The sequence below is a fragment of the Oncorhynchus gorbuscha genome, linkage group LG14 (assembly GCF_021184085.1).
Source record: "Oncorhynchus gorbuscha isolate QuinsamMale2020 ecotype Even-year linkage group LG14, OgorEven_v1.0, whole genome shotgun sequence".
NCBI lineage: Eukaryota > Metazoa > Chordata > Actinopteri > Salmoniformes > Salmonidae > Oncorhynchus > Oncorhynchus gorbuscha.
The window spans coordinates 82,482,535-82,499,585 of record NC_060186.1 but is presented as its reverse complement, the minus strand read 5'-3'; the positions used below and the strand labels follow the sequence as shown (position 1 = coordinate 82,499,585).

The following is a 17,051-nucleotide window of genomic DNA, read 5'->3' as shown; positions in this document are numbered from 1 at the left end:
GACTGGTTGACAGACCGGCTGACAGACCGGCTGACAGACTGACAGTTTGATTGACTGGTTGACAGACAGGCCAACAGACCGGCTGACAGACTGACAGTTTGATTGACTGGTTGACAGACCGGCTGACAGACCGGCTGACAGACTGACAGTTTGATTGACTGGTTGACAGACCGGCTGACAGACTGACAGTTTGATTGACTGGTTGACAGACCGGCTGACAGACCGACTGTTTGATTGACTGGTTGACAGACTGGTTGACAGACCGGCTGACAGACTGACAGTTTGATTGACAGACCGGCTGACAGACTGACAGTTTGATTGACTGGTTGACAGACCGGCTGACAGTCTGACAGTTTGATTGACTGGTTGACAGACTGGTTGACAGACTGGTTGACAGACTGGTTGACAGACTGACTGGTTGACAGACCGGCTGACAGTCTGACAGTTTGATTGACTGGTTGACAGACTGGTTGACAGACCGGCTGACAGACTGACAGTTTGATTGACAGACCGGCTGACAGACTGACAGTTTGATTGACTGGTTGACAGACCGGCTGACAGTCTGACAGTTTGATTGACTGGTTGACAGACTGGTTGACAGACTGGTTGACAGACTGGTTGACTGGTTGACAGACCTGCTGACAGTCTGACAGTTTGATTGACTGGTTGACAGACTGGTTGACAGACCGGCTGACAGACTGACTGGCCGACAGACTGGTTGACAGACTGGTTGACAGACTGACTGGTTGACAGACCTGCCGACAGTCTGACCGACAGACCGGTTGACAGACTGGCCGACAGACCGGCCGACAGACGGCTGACAGACTGACCGACAGACCGGCCGACAGACCGGCCGACAGACCGGCCGACAGACCGGCCGACAGACCGGCCGACAGACCGGCCGACAGACCGGCCGACAGACCGGCCGACAGACCGGCCGACAGACCGGCCGACAGACCGGCCGACAGACCGGCCGACAGACCGGTTGACAGACTGGTTGACAGACTGACAGTTTGATTGACTGGTTGACAGACCGGCTGACAGACCGGCTGACAGACTGACAGTTTGATTGACTGGTGTTCTGACCTGCTGAAGTCGACCTTGGCCAGGAGCTCCTGTCTCTTCTGGCTCTCCTTCTCTCTCTTTAACTCCATCTCTTTTTCTGCAGACAGGAAGTCCTCGTACGGAGCGTCATCAACATCAAGGTCACCTGATAGGATGAACCTACGGAGGGGGGAGGGGGGCATCTTTAGAACTGTTTGGTTGTAATGTTTGAGAGTGTCCTCCGGGAGAGCTACTATGTGTGCAGGCTTTTGTTCTGGCCAGACTTGAAACACATCACATTCTACTAATCAGCTGGTCAACAGGACCTTGATACGCTGACTCAGGACTGAACGGTGGTTTTATAAACTAACAGTGATATACAATACCAGTCAACAGTTTGGACACATCTACTCATTCAAGGGTTTTTCTTTATTTGAACTATTTTCTACATTGTAGAATAATAGTGAAGATATCAAAACTATGAAATAACACATATGGAATCATGTAGTAACCAACAAAGAGTTGAACAAATCTAAATATATTTTATATTTGAGATTCTTCAAAGTAGCCACCCTTTGCCTTGATGACAGCTTTGCACTCTTGGCATTTTCTCAACCAGCTTCATGAGGTAGTCACCTGGAATGCATTTAATTAAAACAGGTGTGGAATTTATTTTCTTCTTAATGCATTTGAGCCAATCAGTTGTGTTGTGACAAGGTAGGGGTGGTATACAGAAGATAGCACTATTTGGTAAAATACCAAAGTCCATATTATGGCAAGAACAGCTGAAATAAAGCAAAGAGAAACGACAGTCCATAATTACTTTAAGACATGAAGGTCAGTCAATCTGGAACATGAAGTTGTGTCCAAACGTTTAACTGGTACTGTACATGGTGCTATCCAGTACAGGAAGTGGTGTGGGTACATGGTGCTATCCAGTACAGGAAGTGGTGTGGGTACATGGTGCTATCCAGTACAGGAAGTGGTGTGGGTACATGGTGCTATCCAGTACAGTACAGGAAGTGGTGTGGGTACATGGTGCTATCCAGTACAGGAAGTGGTGTGGGTACATGGTGCTATCCAGTACAGGAAGTGGTGTGGGTACATGGTGCTATCCAGTACAGGAAGTGGTGTGGGTACATGGTGCTATCCAGTACAGGAAGTGGTGTGGGTACATGGTGCTATCCAGTACAGGAAGTGGTGTGGGTACATGGTGCTATCCAGTACAGGAAGTGGTGTGGGTACATGGTGCTATACAGTACAGGAAGTGGTGTGGGTACATGGTGCTATCCAGTACAGGAAATGGTGTGGGTACATGGTGCTATCCAGTACAGGAAGTGGTGTGGGTACATGGTGCTATCCAGTACAGTACAGGAAGTGGTGTGGGTACATGGTGCTATCCAGTACAGTACAGGAAGTGGTGTGGGTACGTGGTGCTATCCAGGACAGTCATTATAGTCAGCAGGAAGTGGTGTGGGTACATGGTGCTATCCAGTCATTATAGTCAGCAGGAAGTGGTGTGGGTACGTGGTGCTATCCAGGGCAGTCATTATAGTCAGCAGGAAGTGGTGTGGGCACATGGTGCTATCCAGTCATTATAGTCAGCAGGAAGTGGTGTGGGTACATGGTGCTATCCAGTCATTATAGTCAGCAGGAAGTGGTGTGGGTACGTGGTGCTATCCAGGGCAGTCATTATAGTCAGCAGGAAGTGGTGTGGGCACATGGTGCTATCCAGTCATTATAGTCAGCAGGAAGTGGTGTGGGTACGTGGTGCTATCCAGTCATTATAGTCAGCAGGAAGTGGTGTGGGTACATGGTGCTATCCAGTCATTATAGTCAGCAGGAAGTGGTGTGGGTACCTGGTGCTATCCAGTCATTATAGTCAGCAGGAAGTGGTGTGGGTACCTGGTGCTATCCAGTCATTATAGTCAGCAGGAAGTGGTGTGGGCACATGGTGCTATCCAGGGCAGTCATTATAGTCAGCAGTAAGTGGTGTGGGCACATGGTGCTATCCAGTCATTATAGTCAGCAGGAAGTGGTGTGGGCACATGGTGCTATCCAGTCATTATAGTCAGCAGGAAGTGGTGTGGGTACATGGTGCTATCCAGTCATTATAGTCAGCAGGAAGTGGTGTGGGTACGTGCCTGCCACCGTCCTCTCGGTTGCCGATAGCGATGAGTGCCTCCAGGTCTGTCCCCTTAAGGCCGTATTGCAACAGCTCCTTGGCAGCGTCCACGTTCTCTGGGACACGTTCAACACACTCATGGAGCACCCACGACCTTTTATGGATCTTACTCTACAGACAGACAGAGACAGAGAGAGACAGACAGAGACAGACAGAGACAGAGAGAGACAGAGAGAGACAGAGAGAGACAGAGAGACAGAGAGATGGGGGGGTGAAAGAACGAGAAGAGTGAGTGAGTGAGTGAGTGAGTGAGTGAGTGAGTGAGTGAGTGAGTGAGTGAGTGAGTGAGTGAGTGAGTGAGTGAGTGAGTGAGTGAGTGTGAGAGTGTGAGAGTGTGAGAGTGTGAGTGTGTGAGTGTGTGAGTGTGTGAGTGTGTGAGTGTGTGAGTGTGTGTGTACCAGGTAGTCCTGTATGGAGGCGATGCTGACAGTGCTCTTCCTCCACTGTCTCTGGTAGACCAGGTCTGAGTCTAGACCGTATGCCTGGGCCAGGGAAAGGGCCTCCCCATACTCCTCATTATCTATCTGGAGAGACACACATACCACCATCATCACCATCAGCACCATCATCATCATCATCATCATCATCATCATCATCATCACCACCACTACTGTCTTCATCATCATCACCACTACTGTCTTCATCACCACCACCACTACTGTCTTCATCATCACCACCACCACCACTACTGTCTTCATCATCACCACCACCACCACTACTGTCTTCATCATCACCACCACTACTGTCTTCATCATCACCACCACTACTGTCTTCATCATCACCACCACCACCACTACTGTCTTCATCATCACCACCACTACTGTCTTCATCATCACCACCACCACCACTACTACTGTCTTCATCACCACCACTACTGTCTTCATCATCACCACCACTACTGTCTTCATCATCACCACCACCACCACTGTCTTCATCATCACCACCACCACTACTGTCTTCATCATCACCACCACCACCACCACTGTCTTCATCACCACCACCACTACTGTCTTCATCATCACCACCACCACTACTACTGTCTTCATCACCATCATCACCACCACTACTGTCTTCATCATCACCAACACCACTACTACTGTCTTCATCATCACCACCACGACTGTCTTCATCATCACCACCACCACCACCACTGTCTTCATCATCACCACCACCACCACCACTGTCTTCATCACATTTACATTTACATTTAAGTCATTTAGCAGACGCTCTTATCCAGAGCGACTTACAAATTGGTGCATTCACCTTATGACATCCAGTGGGACAGTCACTTAACAATAGTGCATCTAAAACTTAGGGGGGGTGGGGTGAGAGGGATTACTTAACCTATCCTAGGTATTCCTTAAAGAGGTGGGGTTTCAGGTGTCTCCGGAAGGTGGTGATTGACTCCGCTGTCCTGGCGTCGTGAGGGAGTTTGTTCCACCATTGGGGGGCCAGGGCAGCGAACAGTTTTGACTGGGCTGAGCGGGAGCTGTACTTCCTCAGTGGTAGGGAGGCGAGCAGGCCAGAGGTGGATGAACGCAGTGCCCTTGTTTGGGTGTAGGGCCTGATCAGAGCCTGGAGGTACTGAGGTGCCGTTCCCCTCACAGCTCCGTAGGCAAGCACCATGGTCTTGTAGCGGATGCGAGCTTCAACTGGAAGCCAGTGGAGAGAACGGAGGAGCGGGGTGACGTGAGAGAACTTGGGAAGGTTGAACACCAGACGGGCTGCGGCGTTCTGGATGAGTTGAAGGGGTTTAATGGCACAGGCAGGGAGCCCAGCCAACAGCGAGTTGCAGTAATCCAGACGGGAGATGACAAGTGCCTGGATTAGGACCTGCGCCGCCACTACTGTCTTCATCATCACCACCACCACTACTGTCTTCATCATCACCACCACCACCACTGTCTTCATCATCACCACCACCACTACTGTCTTCATCATCACCACCACCACCACTACTGTCTTCATCACCACCACCACCACTACTGTCTTCATCACCACCACCACCACCACTACTGTCTTCATCATCACCACCACCACCACTGTCTTCATCATCACCACCACCACCACTACTGTCTTCATCACCACCACTACTGTCTTCATCACCACCACCACCACTACTGTCTTCATCACCACCACCACCACTACTGTCTTCATCATCACCACCACCACCACTACTGTCTTCATCACCACCACCACTACTGTCTTCATCACCACCACCACCACTACTGTCTTCATCACCACCACCACCACTACTGTCTTCATCATCATCACCACCACCACTACTGTCTTCATCATCACCACCACCACCACTACTGTCTTCATCATCACCACCACCACCACTACTGTCTTCATCACCACCACCACCACTACTGTCTTCATCATCACCACCACCACCACTACTGTCTTCATCAACACCACCACCACCACTACTACTGTCTTCATCATCACCACCACCACTACTACTGTCTTCATCATCACCACCACCACTACTACTGTCTTCATCATCACCACCACCACCACTACTGTCTTCATCACCACCACCACCACTACTGTCTTCATCATCACCACCACCACTACTGTCTTCATCATCACCACCACCACTACTGTCTTCATCATCACCACCACCACCACTGTCTTCATCATCACCACCACCACTACTGTCTTCATCATCACCACCACTACTGTCTTCATCATCACCACCACCACTACTACTGTCTTCATCACCATCACCACCACCACTACTGTCTTCATCATCACCACCACCACCACTACTGTCTTCATCACCACCACCACCACCACCACTACTGTCTTCATCATCACCACCACTACTGTCTTCATCATCACCACCACTACTGTCTTCATCACCACCACCACCACTACTGTCTTCATCACCACCACCACCACTACTGTCTTCATCACCACCACCACCACTACTGTCTTCATCATCACCACCACTACTGTCTTCATCATCACCACCACTACTGTCTTCATCATCACCACCACTACTGTCTTCATCATCACCACCACTACTGTCTTCATCATCACCACCACTACTGTCTTCATCATCACCACCACTACTGTCTTCATCATCACCACCACTACTGTCTTCATCATCACCACCACTACTGTCTTCATCATCACCACCACTACTGTCTTCATCATCACCACCACTACTGTCTTCATCATCACCACTACTGTCTTCATCATCACCACCACCACTACTGTCTTCATCACCACCACCACCACCACCACTACTGTCTTCACCACCACCACCACTACTGTCTTCATCATCACCACCACTACTGTCTTCATCATCACCACCACTACTGTCTTCATCATCACCACCACTACTGTCTTCATCATCACCACCACTACTGTCTTCATCATCACCACCACTACTGTCTTCATCACCACCACCACCACTACTGTCTTCATCATCACCACCACTACTGTCTTCATCATCACCACCACTACTGTCTTCATCATCACCACCACTACTGTCTTCATCATCACCACCACTACTGTCTTCATCATCACCACCACTACTGTCTTCATCATCACCACCACTACTGTCTTCATCATCACCACCACTACTGTCTTCATCATCACCACCACTACTGTCTTCATCATCACCACCACCACCACTACTGTCTTCATCATCACCACCACTACTGTCTTCATCACCACCACCACTACTGTCTTCATCACCACCACCACTACTGTCTTCATCACCACCACCACTACTGTCTTCATCATCACCACCACTACTGTCTTCATCACCATCATCACCACCACTACTGTCTTCATCATCACCAACACCACCACTACTGTCTTCATCATCACCACCACTACTGTCTTCATCATCACCACCACCACTACTGTCTTCATCATCACCACCACCACCACCACTACTGTCTTCATCATCACCACCACTACTGTCTTCATCACCACCACCACCACTACTGTCTTCATCATCACCACCACTACTGTCTTCATCACCATCACCACCACCACTACTGTCTTCATCATCACCACCACCACCACTACTGTCTTCATCATCACCACCACTACTGTCTTCACCACCACCACCACTACTGTCTTCATCATCACCATCACCACCACCACCACTACTGTCTTCATCATCACCACCACCACCACTACTGTCTTCATCATCACCACCACCACCACTACTGTCTTCATCATCACCACCACCACCACTACTGTCTTCATCATCACCACCACCACCACCACTGTCTTCATCATCACCACCACCACCACTACTGTCTTCATCATCACCACCACCACCACTACTGTCTTCATCATCACCACCACCACCACTACTGTCTTCATCATCACCACCACCACCACTACTATCTTCATCATCACCACCACCACCACTACTATCTTCATCATCACCACCACCACCACTACTGTCTTCATCATCACCACCACCACTACTGTCTTCATCATCACCACCACCACTACTGTCTTCATCATCACCACCACCACTACTGTCTTCATCATCACCACCACCACTACTGTCTTCATCATCATCACCACCACTACTGTCTTCATCATCATCACCACCACTACTGTCTTCATCATCATCACCACCACTACTGTCTTCATCATCATCACCACCACTACTGTCTTCATCATCATCACCACCACTACTGTCTTCATCATCACCACCACCACTACTGTCTTCATCATCACCACCACCACTATTGTCTTCATCATCATCACCACCACTACTACTGTCTTCATCATCACCACTACTACTGTCTTCATCATCACCACCACTACTGTCTTCATCATCACCACCACTACTGTCTTCATCATCACCACCACTACTGTCTTCATCATCACCACCACTACTGTCTTCATCACCACCACTACTGTCTTCATCATCACCACCACTACTGTCTTCATCATCACCACCACTACTGTCTTCATCATCACCACCACTACTGTCTTCATCATCACCACCACTACTGTCTTCATCATCACCACCACTACGGTCTTCATCATCATCACCACCACTACTGTCTTCATCATCACCACCACTACTGTCTTCATCATCACCACCACTACTGTCTTCATCATCACCACCATCACCACTACTGTCTTCATCATCACCATCACCACTACTGTCTTCATCATCACCACCACCACTACTACTGTCTTCATCATCACCACCACCACCACTACTGTCTTCATCATCACCACCACCACTACGGTCTTCATCATCACCACCACCACCACTACTGTCTTCATCATCACCACCACCACTACGGTCTTCATCATCACCACCACCACCACTACTGTCTTCATCACCACCACCACCACTACTGTCTTCATCACCACCACCACCACTACTGTCTTCATCACCACCACCACTACTGTCTTCATCATCACCACCACTACTACTGTCTTCATCATCACCACCACTACTACTGTCTTCATCATCACCACCACCACTACTGTCTTCATCATCACCACCACCACTACTGTCTTCATCATCACCACCACCACTACTGTCTTCATCATCACCACCACCACTACTGTCTTCATCATCACCACCACCACTACTGTCTTCATCATCACCACCACCACTACTGTCTTCATCACCACCACCACTACTGTCTTCATCATCACCACCACCACCACTACTGTCTTCATCACCACCACCACCACTACTGTCTTCATCACCACCACCACCACTACTGTCTTCATCATCACCACCACCACTACTGTCTTCATCACCACCACCACTACTGTCTTCATCATCACCACCACCACTACTGTCTTCATCATCACCACCACCACTACTGTCTTCATCATCACCACCACCACTACTGTCTTCATCATCACCACCACCACCACTACTGTCTTCATCATCACCACCACTACTGTCTTCATCATCACCACCACCACCACTACTGTCTTCATCATCACCACCACCACTACTGTCTTCATCATCACCACCACCACTACTACTGTCTTCATCATCACCACCACCACCACTACTGTCTTCATCATCACCACCACCACTATGGTCTTCATCATCACCACCACCACCACTACTGTCTTCATCATCACCACCACCACTACTGTCTTCATCATCACCACCACCACTACTGTCTTCATCATCACCACCACCACTACTGTCTTCATCATCACCACCACCACTACTACTGTCTTCATCATCACCACCACCACCACTACTGTCTTCATCATCACCACCACCACCACTACTGTCTTCATCATCACCACCACCACCACTACTGTCTTCATCATCACCACCACCACTATGGTCTTCATCATCACCACCACCACCACTACTGTCTTCATCATCACCACCACCACCACTACTGTCTTCATCATCACCACCACCACTATGGTCTTCATCATCACCACCACCACCACTACTGTCTTCATCACCACCACCACCACTACTGTCTTCATCATCACCACCACCACTACTGTCTTCATCACCACCACCACTACTGTCTTCATCATCACCACCACTATTACTGTCTTCATCATCACCACCACTACTGTCTTCATCACCACCACCACTACTGTCTTCATCATCACCACCACCACTACTGTCTTCATCATCACCACCACCACCACTACTGTCTTCATCATCACCACCACCACCACTACTGTCTTCATCATCACCACCACTACTGTCTTCATCATCACCACCACCACCACTACTGTCTTCATCATCACCACCACCACTACTGTCTTCATCATCACCACCACCACTACTACTGTCTTCATCATCACCACCACCACCACTACTGTCTTCATCATCACCACCACCACTACGGTCTTCATCATCACCACCACCACCACTACTGTCTTCATCATCACCACCACCACTACTGTCTTCATCATCACCACCACCACTACTGTCTTCATCATCACCACCACCACTACTACTGTCTTCATCATCACCACCACCACTACTACTGTCTTCATCATCACCACCACCACTACTACTGTCTTCATCATCACCACCACCACTACTACTGTCTTCATCATCACCACCACCACCACTACTGTCTTCATCATCACCACCACCACTACGGTCTTCATCATCACCACCACCACCACTACTGTCTTCATCATCACCACCACCACTATGGTCTTCATCATCACCACCACCACCACTACTGTCTTCATCACCACCACCACCACTACTGTCTTCATCACCACCACCACCACTACTGTCTTCATCACCACCACCACCACTACTGTCTTCATCACCACCACCACTACTGTCTTCATCATCACCACCACTATTACTGTCTTCATCATCACCACCACTACTGTCTTCATCACCACCACCACTACTGTCTTCATCATCACCACCACCACTACTGTCTTCATCATCACCACCACCACTACTGTCTTCATCATCACCACCACTACTGTCTTCATCACCACCACCACTACTGTCTTCATCATCACCACCACCACTACTGTCTTCATCATCACCACCACCACTACTGTCTTCATCATCACCACCACCACTACTGTCTTCATCATCACCACCACTACTGTCTTCATCACCACCACCACCACCACCACTACTGTCTTCATCATCACCACCACCACTACTGTCTTCATCATCACCACCACCACTACTGTCTTCATCATCACCACCACCACTACTGTCTTCATCATCACCACCACTACTACTGTCTTCATCATCACCACCACTACTGTCTTCATCACCACCACCACTACTGTCTTCATCATCACCACCACCACTACTGTCTTCATCATCACCACCACCACTACTGTCTTCATCATCACCACCACCACCACTACTGTCTTCATCATCACCACCACCACCACTACTGTCTTCATCATCACCACCACCACCACTACTGTCTTCATCATCACCACCACCACTACTGTCTTCATCATCACCACCACCACCACTGTCTTCATCATCACCACCACCACCACTGTCTTCATCATCACCACCACCACCACTGTCTTCATCATCACCACCACCACCACTACTGTCTTCATCATCATCACCACCACTACTATCTTCATCACCACCACCACTACTGTCTTCATCATCACCACCACTACTGTCTTCATCATCACCACCACTACTGTCTTCATCATCACCACCACTACTGTCTTCATCACCACCACCACTACTACTGTCTTCATCATCACCACCACCACCACCACTGTCTTCATCATCACCACCACCACCACTACTGTCTTCATCATCACCACCACCACCACTACTGTCTTCATCATCACCACCACCACTACTGTCTTCATCATCACCACCACCACTACTGTCTTCATCATCACCACCACTACTGTCTTCATCATCACCACCACTACTGTCTTCATCATCACCACCACTACTGTCTTCATCATCACCACCACTACTGTCTTCATCACCACCACCACCACCACTACTGTCTTCATCATCACCACCACCACCACTACTGTCTTCATCATCACCACCACTACTGTCTTCATCATCACCACCACCACCACCACTACTGTCTTCATCATCACCACCACTACTGTCTTCATCATCACCACCACTACTGTCTTCATCATCACCACCACCACTACTGTCTTCATCACCACCACCACCACTACTGTCTTCATCACCACCACCACCACTACTGTCTTCATCATCACCACCACTACTGTCTTCATCATCACCACCACTACTGTCTTCATCATCACCACCACTACTGTCTTCATCACCACCACCACCACTACAGTCTTCATCATCACCACCACTACTGTCTTCATCATCACCACCACTACTGTCTTCATCACCACCACCACCACTACTGTCTTCACCACCACCACCACTACTGTCTTCATCATCACCACCACTACTGTCTTCATCATCACCACCACTACTGTCTTCACCACCACCACCACTACTGTCTTCATCATCACCACCACTACTGTCTTCATCATCACCACCACTACTGTCTTCATCACCACCACCACTACTGTCTTCATCACCACCACCACCACCACCACCACTGTCTTCATCATCACCACCACCACCACTATCATCATAATCATCACCACCACCACCACCACTATCATCATAATCATCACCACCACCACTGTCTTCATCATCACCACCACTACTGTCTTCATCATCACCACCACCACTGTCTTCATCATCACCACCACCACCACTATCATCATAATCATCACCACCATCATCACCTCCACCACCACCACCACCATCTAAAACTCCACTGGCCACTCAGAAGTGTTTTCCAGACAAAAGTTATTTCCTGCTAAAGTTACAGTAACAAAACAGATGAACAGGCTTTGTAATGTTTCTAAAACAAAACTGAGAGAAATGTTATTTTAAGGGCTGGAGGTTACCGTGGTAACACGATTGGAGTCATGTTTGTGCCTGTGAGATTTTACTACAGTATGAAAACTGGATCCTCTTTCCACCACTGGAGGTTACCGTGGTTACACGATTGGAGTCATGTTTGTGCCTGTGAGATTTTACTACAGTATGAATCCTGGATCCTGGATCCTCTTTCCACCACTGGAGGTTACCGTGGTAACACGATTGGAGTCATGTTTGTGCCTGTGAGATGGAGTAAACGCCTTGTCTTCTCTAGCAGGTCAAATTAAAACGTAGAAAAACGACCCGACTTGTGGAACAAAACAATGAGAACGGAAACACAAGGACAAAGTCTAGACTTTAGTTTAAGTAAATTACACCATCTTTTATTACTGTGCACAGCACTTATTAAAACAAATCTTTCACTCAGCTCTTCAGGTGCACACAGCCCCCAGCCAGGCAGTGTTGAGGTGGGAAAGGCTAGATAGGATTCCTAGTTCTTTGACTTTGTTCGATTTAATTGACCAACTATGAAACAAAACAGGCAGAAATACTTTGAAAACTTTACTGCAGCATTTATTTTACTGTGATCATACTTGATGTTTTATTCACAAATACGAATATGTGCCTTTGTTTCTTTGACTACCATCAGCCATTTTGTATTTTGGGAATGTCAGTCGGCCATTTTGTATTTTGGGAATGTCAGTCGGCCATTTTGTATTTTGGGAATGTCAGTCGGCCATTTTGTATTTTGGGAATGTCAGTCGGCCATTTTGTATTTTGGGAATATCAGTCAGTCATTTTGTATTTTGGGAATGGTGGTCGAGTGTGCGTGAGCTTGGTGTGTGTGTGGTCATCGTCATGGTGACTTACCTTCCTTTGGTACAGCTCTTCAGGCGTGGTGGAGCGTAGGCTGACCAGACGGTAACTCTTGACGACGGTGCGGGGACGTTTCCGTGGCGGCGCAAAGCGTTCCATCTCTGTGACGTAGTACAGCCCCTGCTTCACGTAACCGGAGTAACGGGCCTTGGCTGACGACTCTTCATCAGAGTCAGAGTCTCCTTCCTCACCCTCCTCATCCTCCGAAGCCACACCCCCCATGTTACTGTCCAGACGACCTCTCTTCTGTGCCAGACGCACTTCACACTGGGTGTGGGGGAGCAGGGGGCGAGAGAGGAGAGAAGGGGGGAGAGGAGAGAAGGGGGGTGGAACGAGAGGAGAGAAGGGGGGGGAGAGAGACGAGAGAAGGGGGGAGAGAGACGGAGAAGGGGGGAGAGAGACGAGAGAAGGGGGGAGAGAGAGAGAAGAGAAGGGGGGAGAGAGACGAGAGAAGGGGGAGAGAGACGAGAGAAGGGGGGAGAGAGACGTGAGAAGGGGGAGAGAGGAGAGAAGGGGGAGAGAGGAGAGAAGGGGGGGAGAGAGGAGAAAGGGGGAGAGAGAGAGAGAAGGGGGCGAGAGAGGAGAGAAGGGGGGAGAGATGGGGGAGAGAGAGGAGAGAAGGGGGCGAGAGAGAGAGAAGGGGGGGGGCGAGAGAGGAGAGAAGGGGGGAGGAGAGAGAGGAGAGAAGGGGGGAGAGAGAGGGAGAAGGGGGAGAGAGACGAGAGAAGGGGAGAGAGAGACGAGAGAAGGGGGAGAGAGACGAGAGAAGGGGGAGAGAGACGAGAGAAGGGGAGAGAGACGAGAGAGAAGGGGGAGAGAGGAGAGAAGGGGGGAGAGAGACGAGAGAAGGGGGGAGAGAGACGAGAGAAGGGGGGAGAGAGACGAGAGAAGGGGGGAGAGAGACGAGAGAAGGGGGAGAGAGACGAGAGAGGGGGAGAGAGACGAGAGAAGGGGGAGGAGACGAGAGAAGGGGGGAGAGAGACGAGAGAAGGGGGGAGAGAGACGAGAGAAGGGGGGAGAGAGACGAGAGAAGGGGGGAGAGAGACGAGAGAAGGGGGAGAGAGACGAGAGAGGGGGGAGAGAGACGAGAGAAGGGGGGAGAGGAGAGAGAAGGGGGAGAGAGGAGAGAAGGGGGAGAGAGGAGAGAAGGGAGAGAGAAGGGGGCGAGAGAGGAGAGAAGGGGGGAGAGAGAGAGAGAGAGGGGGAGAGAGACGAGAGAAGGGGGAGAGAGAGAGAGAAGGGGGGAGAGAGACGAGAGAAGGGGGGAGAGAGACGAGAGAGAAGGGAGAGACGAGAGAAGGGGGAGAGAGACGAGAGAAGGGGGAGAGAGACGAGAGAAGGGGGAGAGAGAGACGAGAGAAGGGGGGAGAGAGAGACGAGAGAAGGGGGAGAGAGACGAGAGAAGGGGGGGGGAGACGAGAGAAGGGGGAGAGAGACGAGAGAAGGGGGAGAGAGACGAGAGAAGGGGGGAGAGAGACGAGAGAAGGGGGAGAGAGAAGAAGAAGGGGAGAGAGACGAGAGAAGGGGGAGAGAGAGAGAAGAAGGGGGAGAGAGACGAGAGAAGGGGGGGGAGAGAGGAGAGAAGGGGGAGAGAGAGAGAAGGGGGGAGAGAGAGACGAGAGAAGGGGGGAGAGAGACGAGAGAGAGGGGGGGGAGAGAGAGAAGGGGGAGAGGACGAGAGAGAGAGAGACGAGAGAAGGGGGGAGAGAGACGAGAGAAGGGGGAGAGAGACGAGAGAAGGGGGGAGAGAGACGAGAGAAGGGGGGAGAGAGACGAGAGAAGGGGGGAGAGAGACGAGAGAAGGGGGAGAGAGACGAGAGAAGGGGGGAGAGAGACGAGAGAAGGGGGGAGAGGAGAGAGAGAGAGAGAGAGAGGGGGGGGGGAGAGAGAGAGAAGGGGGGAGGAGAGAGGAGAGAGAGGAGAGAAGGGGAGAGAGAGAGAGAGAAGGGGAGAGAGAGAGAGAGAGGGGGGGGAGAGAGACGAGAGAAGGGGGAGAGAGAGAGAGAGAAGGGGGAGAGAGACGAGGGGGGGAGAGAGAGACGAGAGAAGGGGGGAGAGAGACGAGAGAAGGGGGAGAGAGACGAGAGAAGGGGGAGAGAGAGAAGGGGGGGGAGAGACGAGAGAAGGGGGGAGAGAGAGACGAGAGAAGGGGGGAGAGAGACGAGAGAAGGGGGAGAGAGACGAGAGAAGGGGGAGAGAGACGAGAGAAGGGGGGAGAGAGAGAAGGGGGAGAGAGACGAGAGAAGGGGGAGAGAGAGACGAGAGAAGGGGGGAGAGAGACGAGAGAAGGGGGAGAGAGACGAGAGAAGGGGGGAGAGAGACGAGAGAAGGGGGGAGAGAGACGAGAGAAGGGAGAGAGAGACGAGAGAAGGGGGAGAGAGACGAGAGAAGGGGGGAGAGAGACGAGAGAAGGGGGAGAGAGACGAGAGAAGGGGGAGAGAGGAGAGAAGGGGGAGAGAGGAGAGAAGGGGGGGAGAGAGAGGGGGAGAGAGAGAGAAGGGGGAGAGGAGAGAAGGGGGAGAGGAGAGAAGGGGGAGAGAGAGAGAAGGGGGAGAGGAGAGAGAGAAGGGGGAGAGAGAGAGGGGGAGAGAGAGAGGAGAGAGAGAGAAGGGGGGCGAGAGAGAAGAGAAGGGGAGAAGAGAAGGCGGGGAGAGAGGAGAGAAGGGGGAGAGAGAGAGAGAAGGGGGGGGGAGAGAGGAGAGGGGGGAGAGAGAGGAGAGAGAGGGGGAGAGAGAGAGGAGAGAGGGGGAGAGAGAGAGGAGAGAAGGGGGGGAGAGAGAGGAGAGAAGGGGGAGAGAGAGAAATAGTTGGCCATATTTAATGTAGGCTGAGCTCTCCCTCTCCATGAGGGCCGGCGCCTCAACAGCCAGTCAGAGACATGTTCAGACGGCTACTTGTTTATCCAACGTTTAAATGATCAGATGGTAGCAGTCAAACAGAGGGACAAAGCAGGATGCTCCTTCATCGAGTGAACCTGTAACGATCAGTCCAAATCCACACAGTGTATTATATTATTGGGCGTGTTTCACATAGTCCCCAGAGTGGTGGCACGTCGACCACCTACTGTGCTCTGACTGACAACTGAAAAGCAAGCAGTTGACTAGTTTATAAAAGGTGTCGAAACTGACTGAATAAAGTCCATCTATACCCATCCTTTGCCGTTCATAAATCCATGTCCTCGGTTTCCTTTCCTAAGAGATGAAGGCCATATTGTGACAGACAGCCAGCCAATCCATCTCCTGCCAGCCCTCAACCTCCCACAAGCCCGCACTCCCTCCCTCCTGCCAGCCCTCCAACCCCACGCCAGCCAGCCCTCCAACCCCACGCCAGCCAGCCCTCCAACCCCACGCCAGCCAGCCCCTCCAGCCAGCCAACCCATCTCCTGCCAGCCCTCCAACCCCACTCCAGCCAGCCCTCCAACCCCACTCCAGCCAGCCCTCCAACCCCACTCCAGCCAGCCCTCCAACCCCACTCCAGCCAGCCCTCCAACCCCACTCCAGCCAGCCCTCCAACCCCACTCCAGCCAGCCCTCCAACCCCACGCCAGCCAGCGCCC

At 51.0% G+C, this 17,051-nt stretch overlaps 1 protein-coding gene across 2 annotated transcripts in view; it reads right to left on the bottom strand.

Moving 5' to 3' along the window:
* nbas (NBAS subunit of NRZ tethering complex) overlaps positions 1-17,051 on the bottom strand; it is a 284,978-nt gene that overhangs the window by 226,908 nt on the left and 41,019 nt on the right. For both annotated transcript variants that reach the window (XM_046299129.1, XM_046299130.1), the window contains exons 15-18: positions 13,491-13,763; positions 3,628-3,753; positions 3,189-3,340; positions 1,087-1,224 (exon numbers count right to left, since the gene is read on the bottom strand). In XM_046299129.1, coding sequence (XP_046155085.1) covers positions 1,087-1,224; positions 3,189-3,340; positions 3,628-3,753; positions 13,491-13,763 — 689 coding nt within the window. The remainder of the gene's footprint in view (positions 1-1,086; positions 1,225-3,188; positions 3,341-3,627; positions 3,754-13,490; positions 13,764-17,051) is intronic.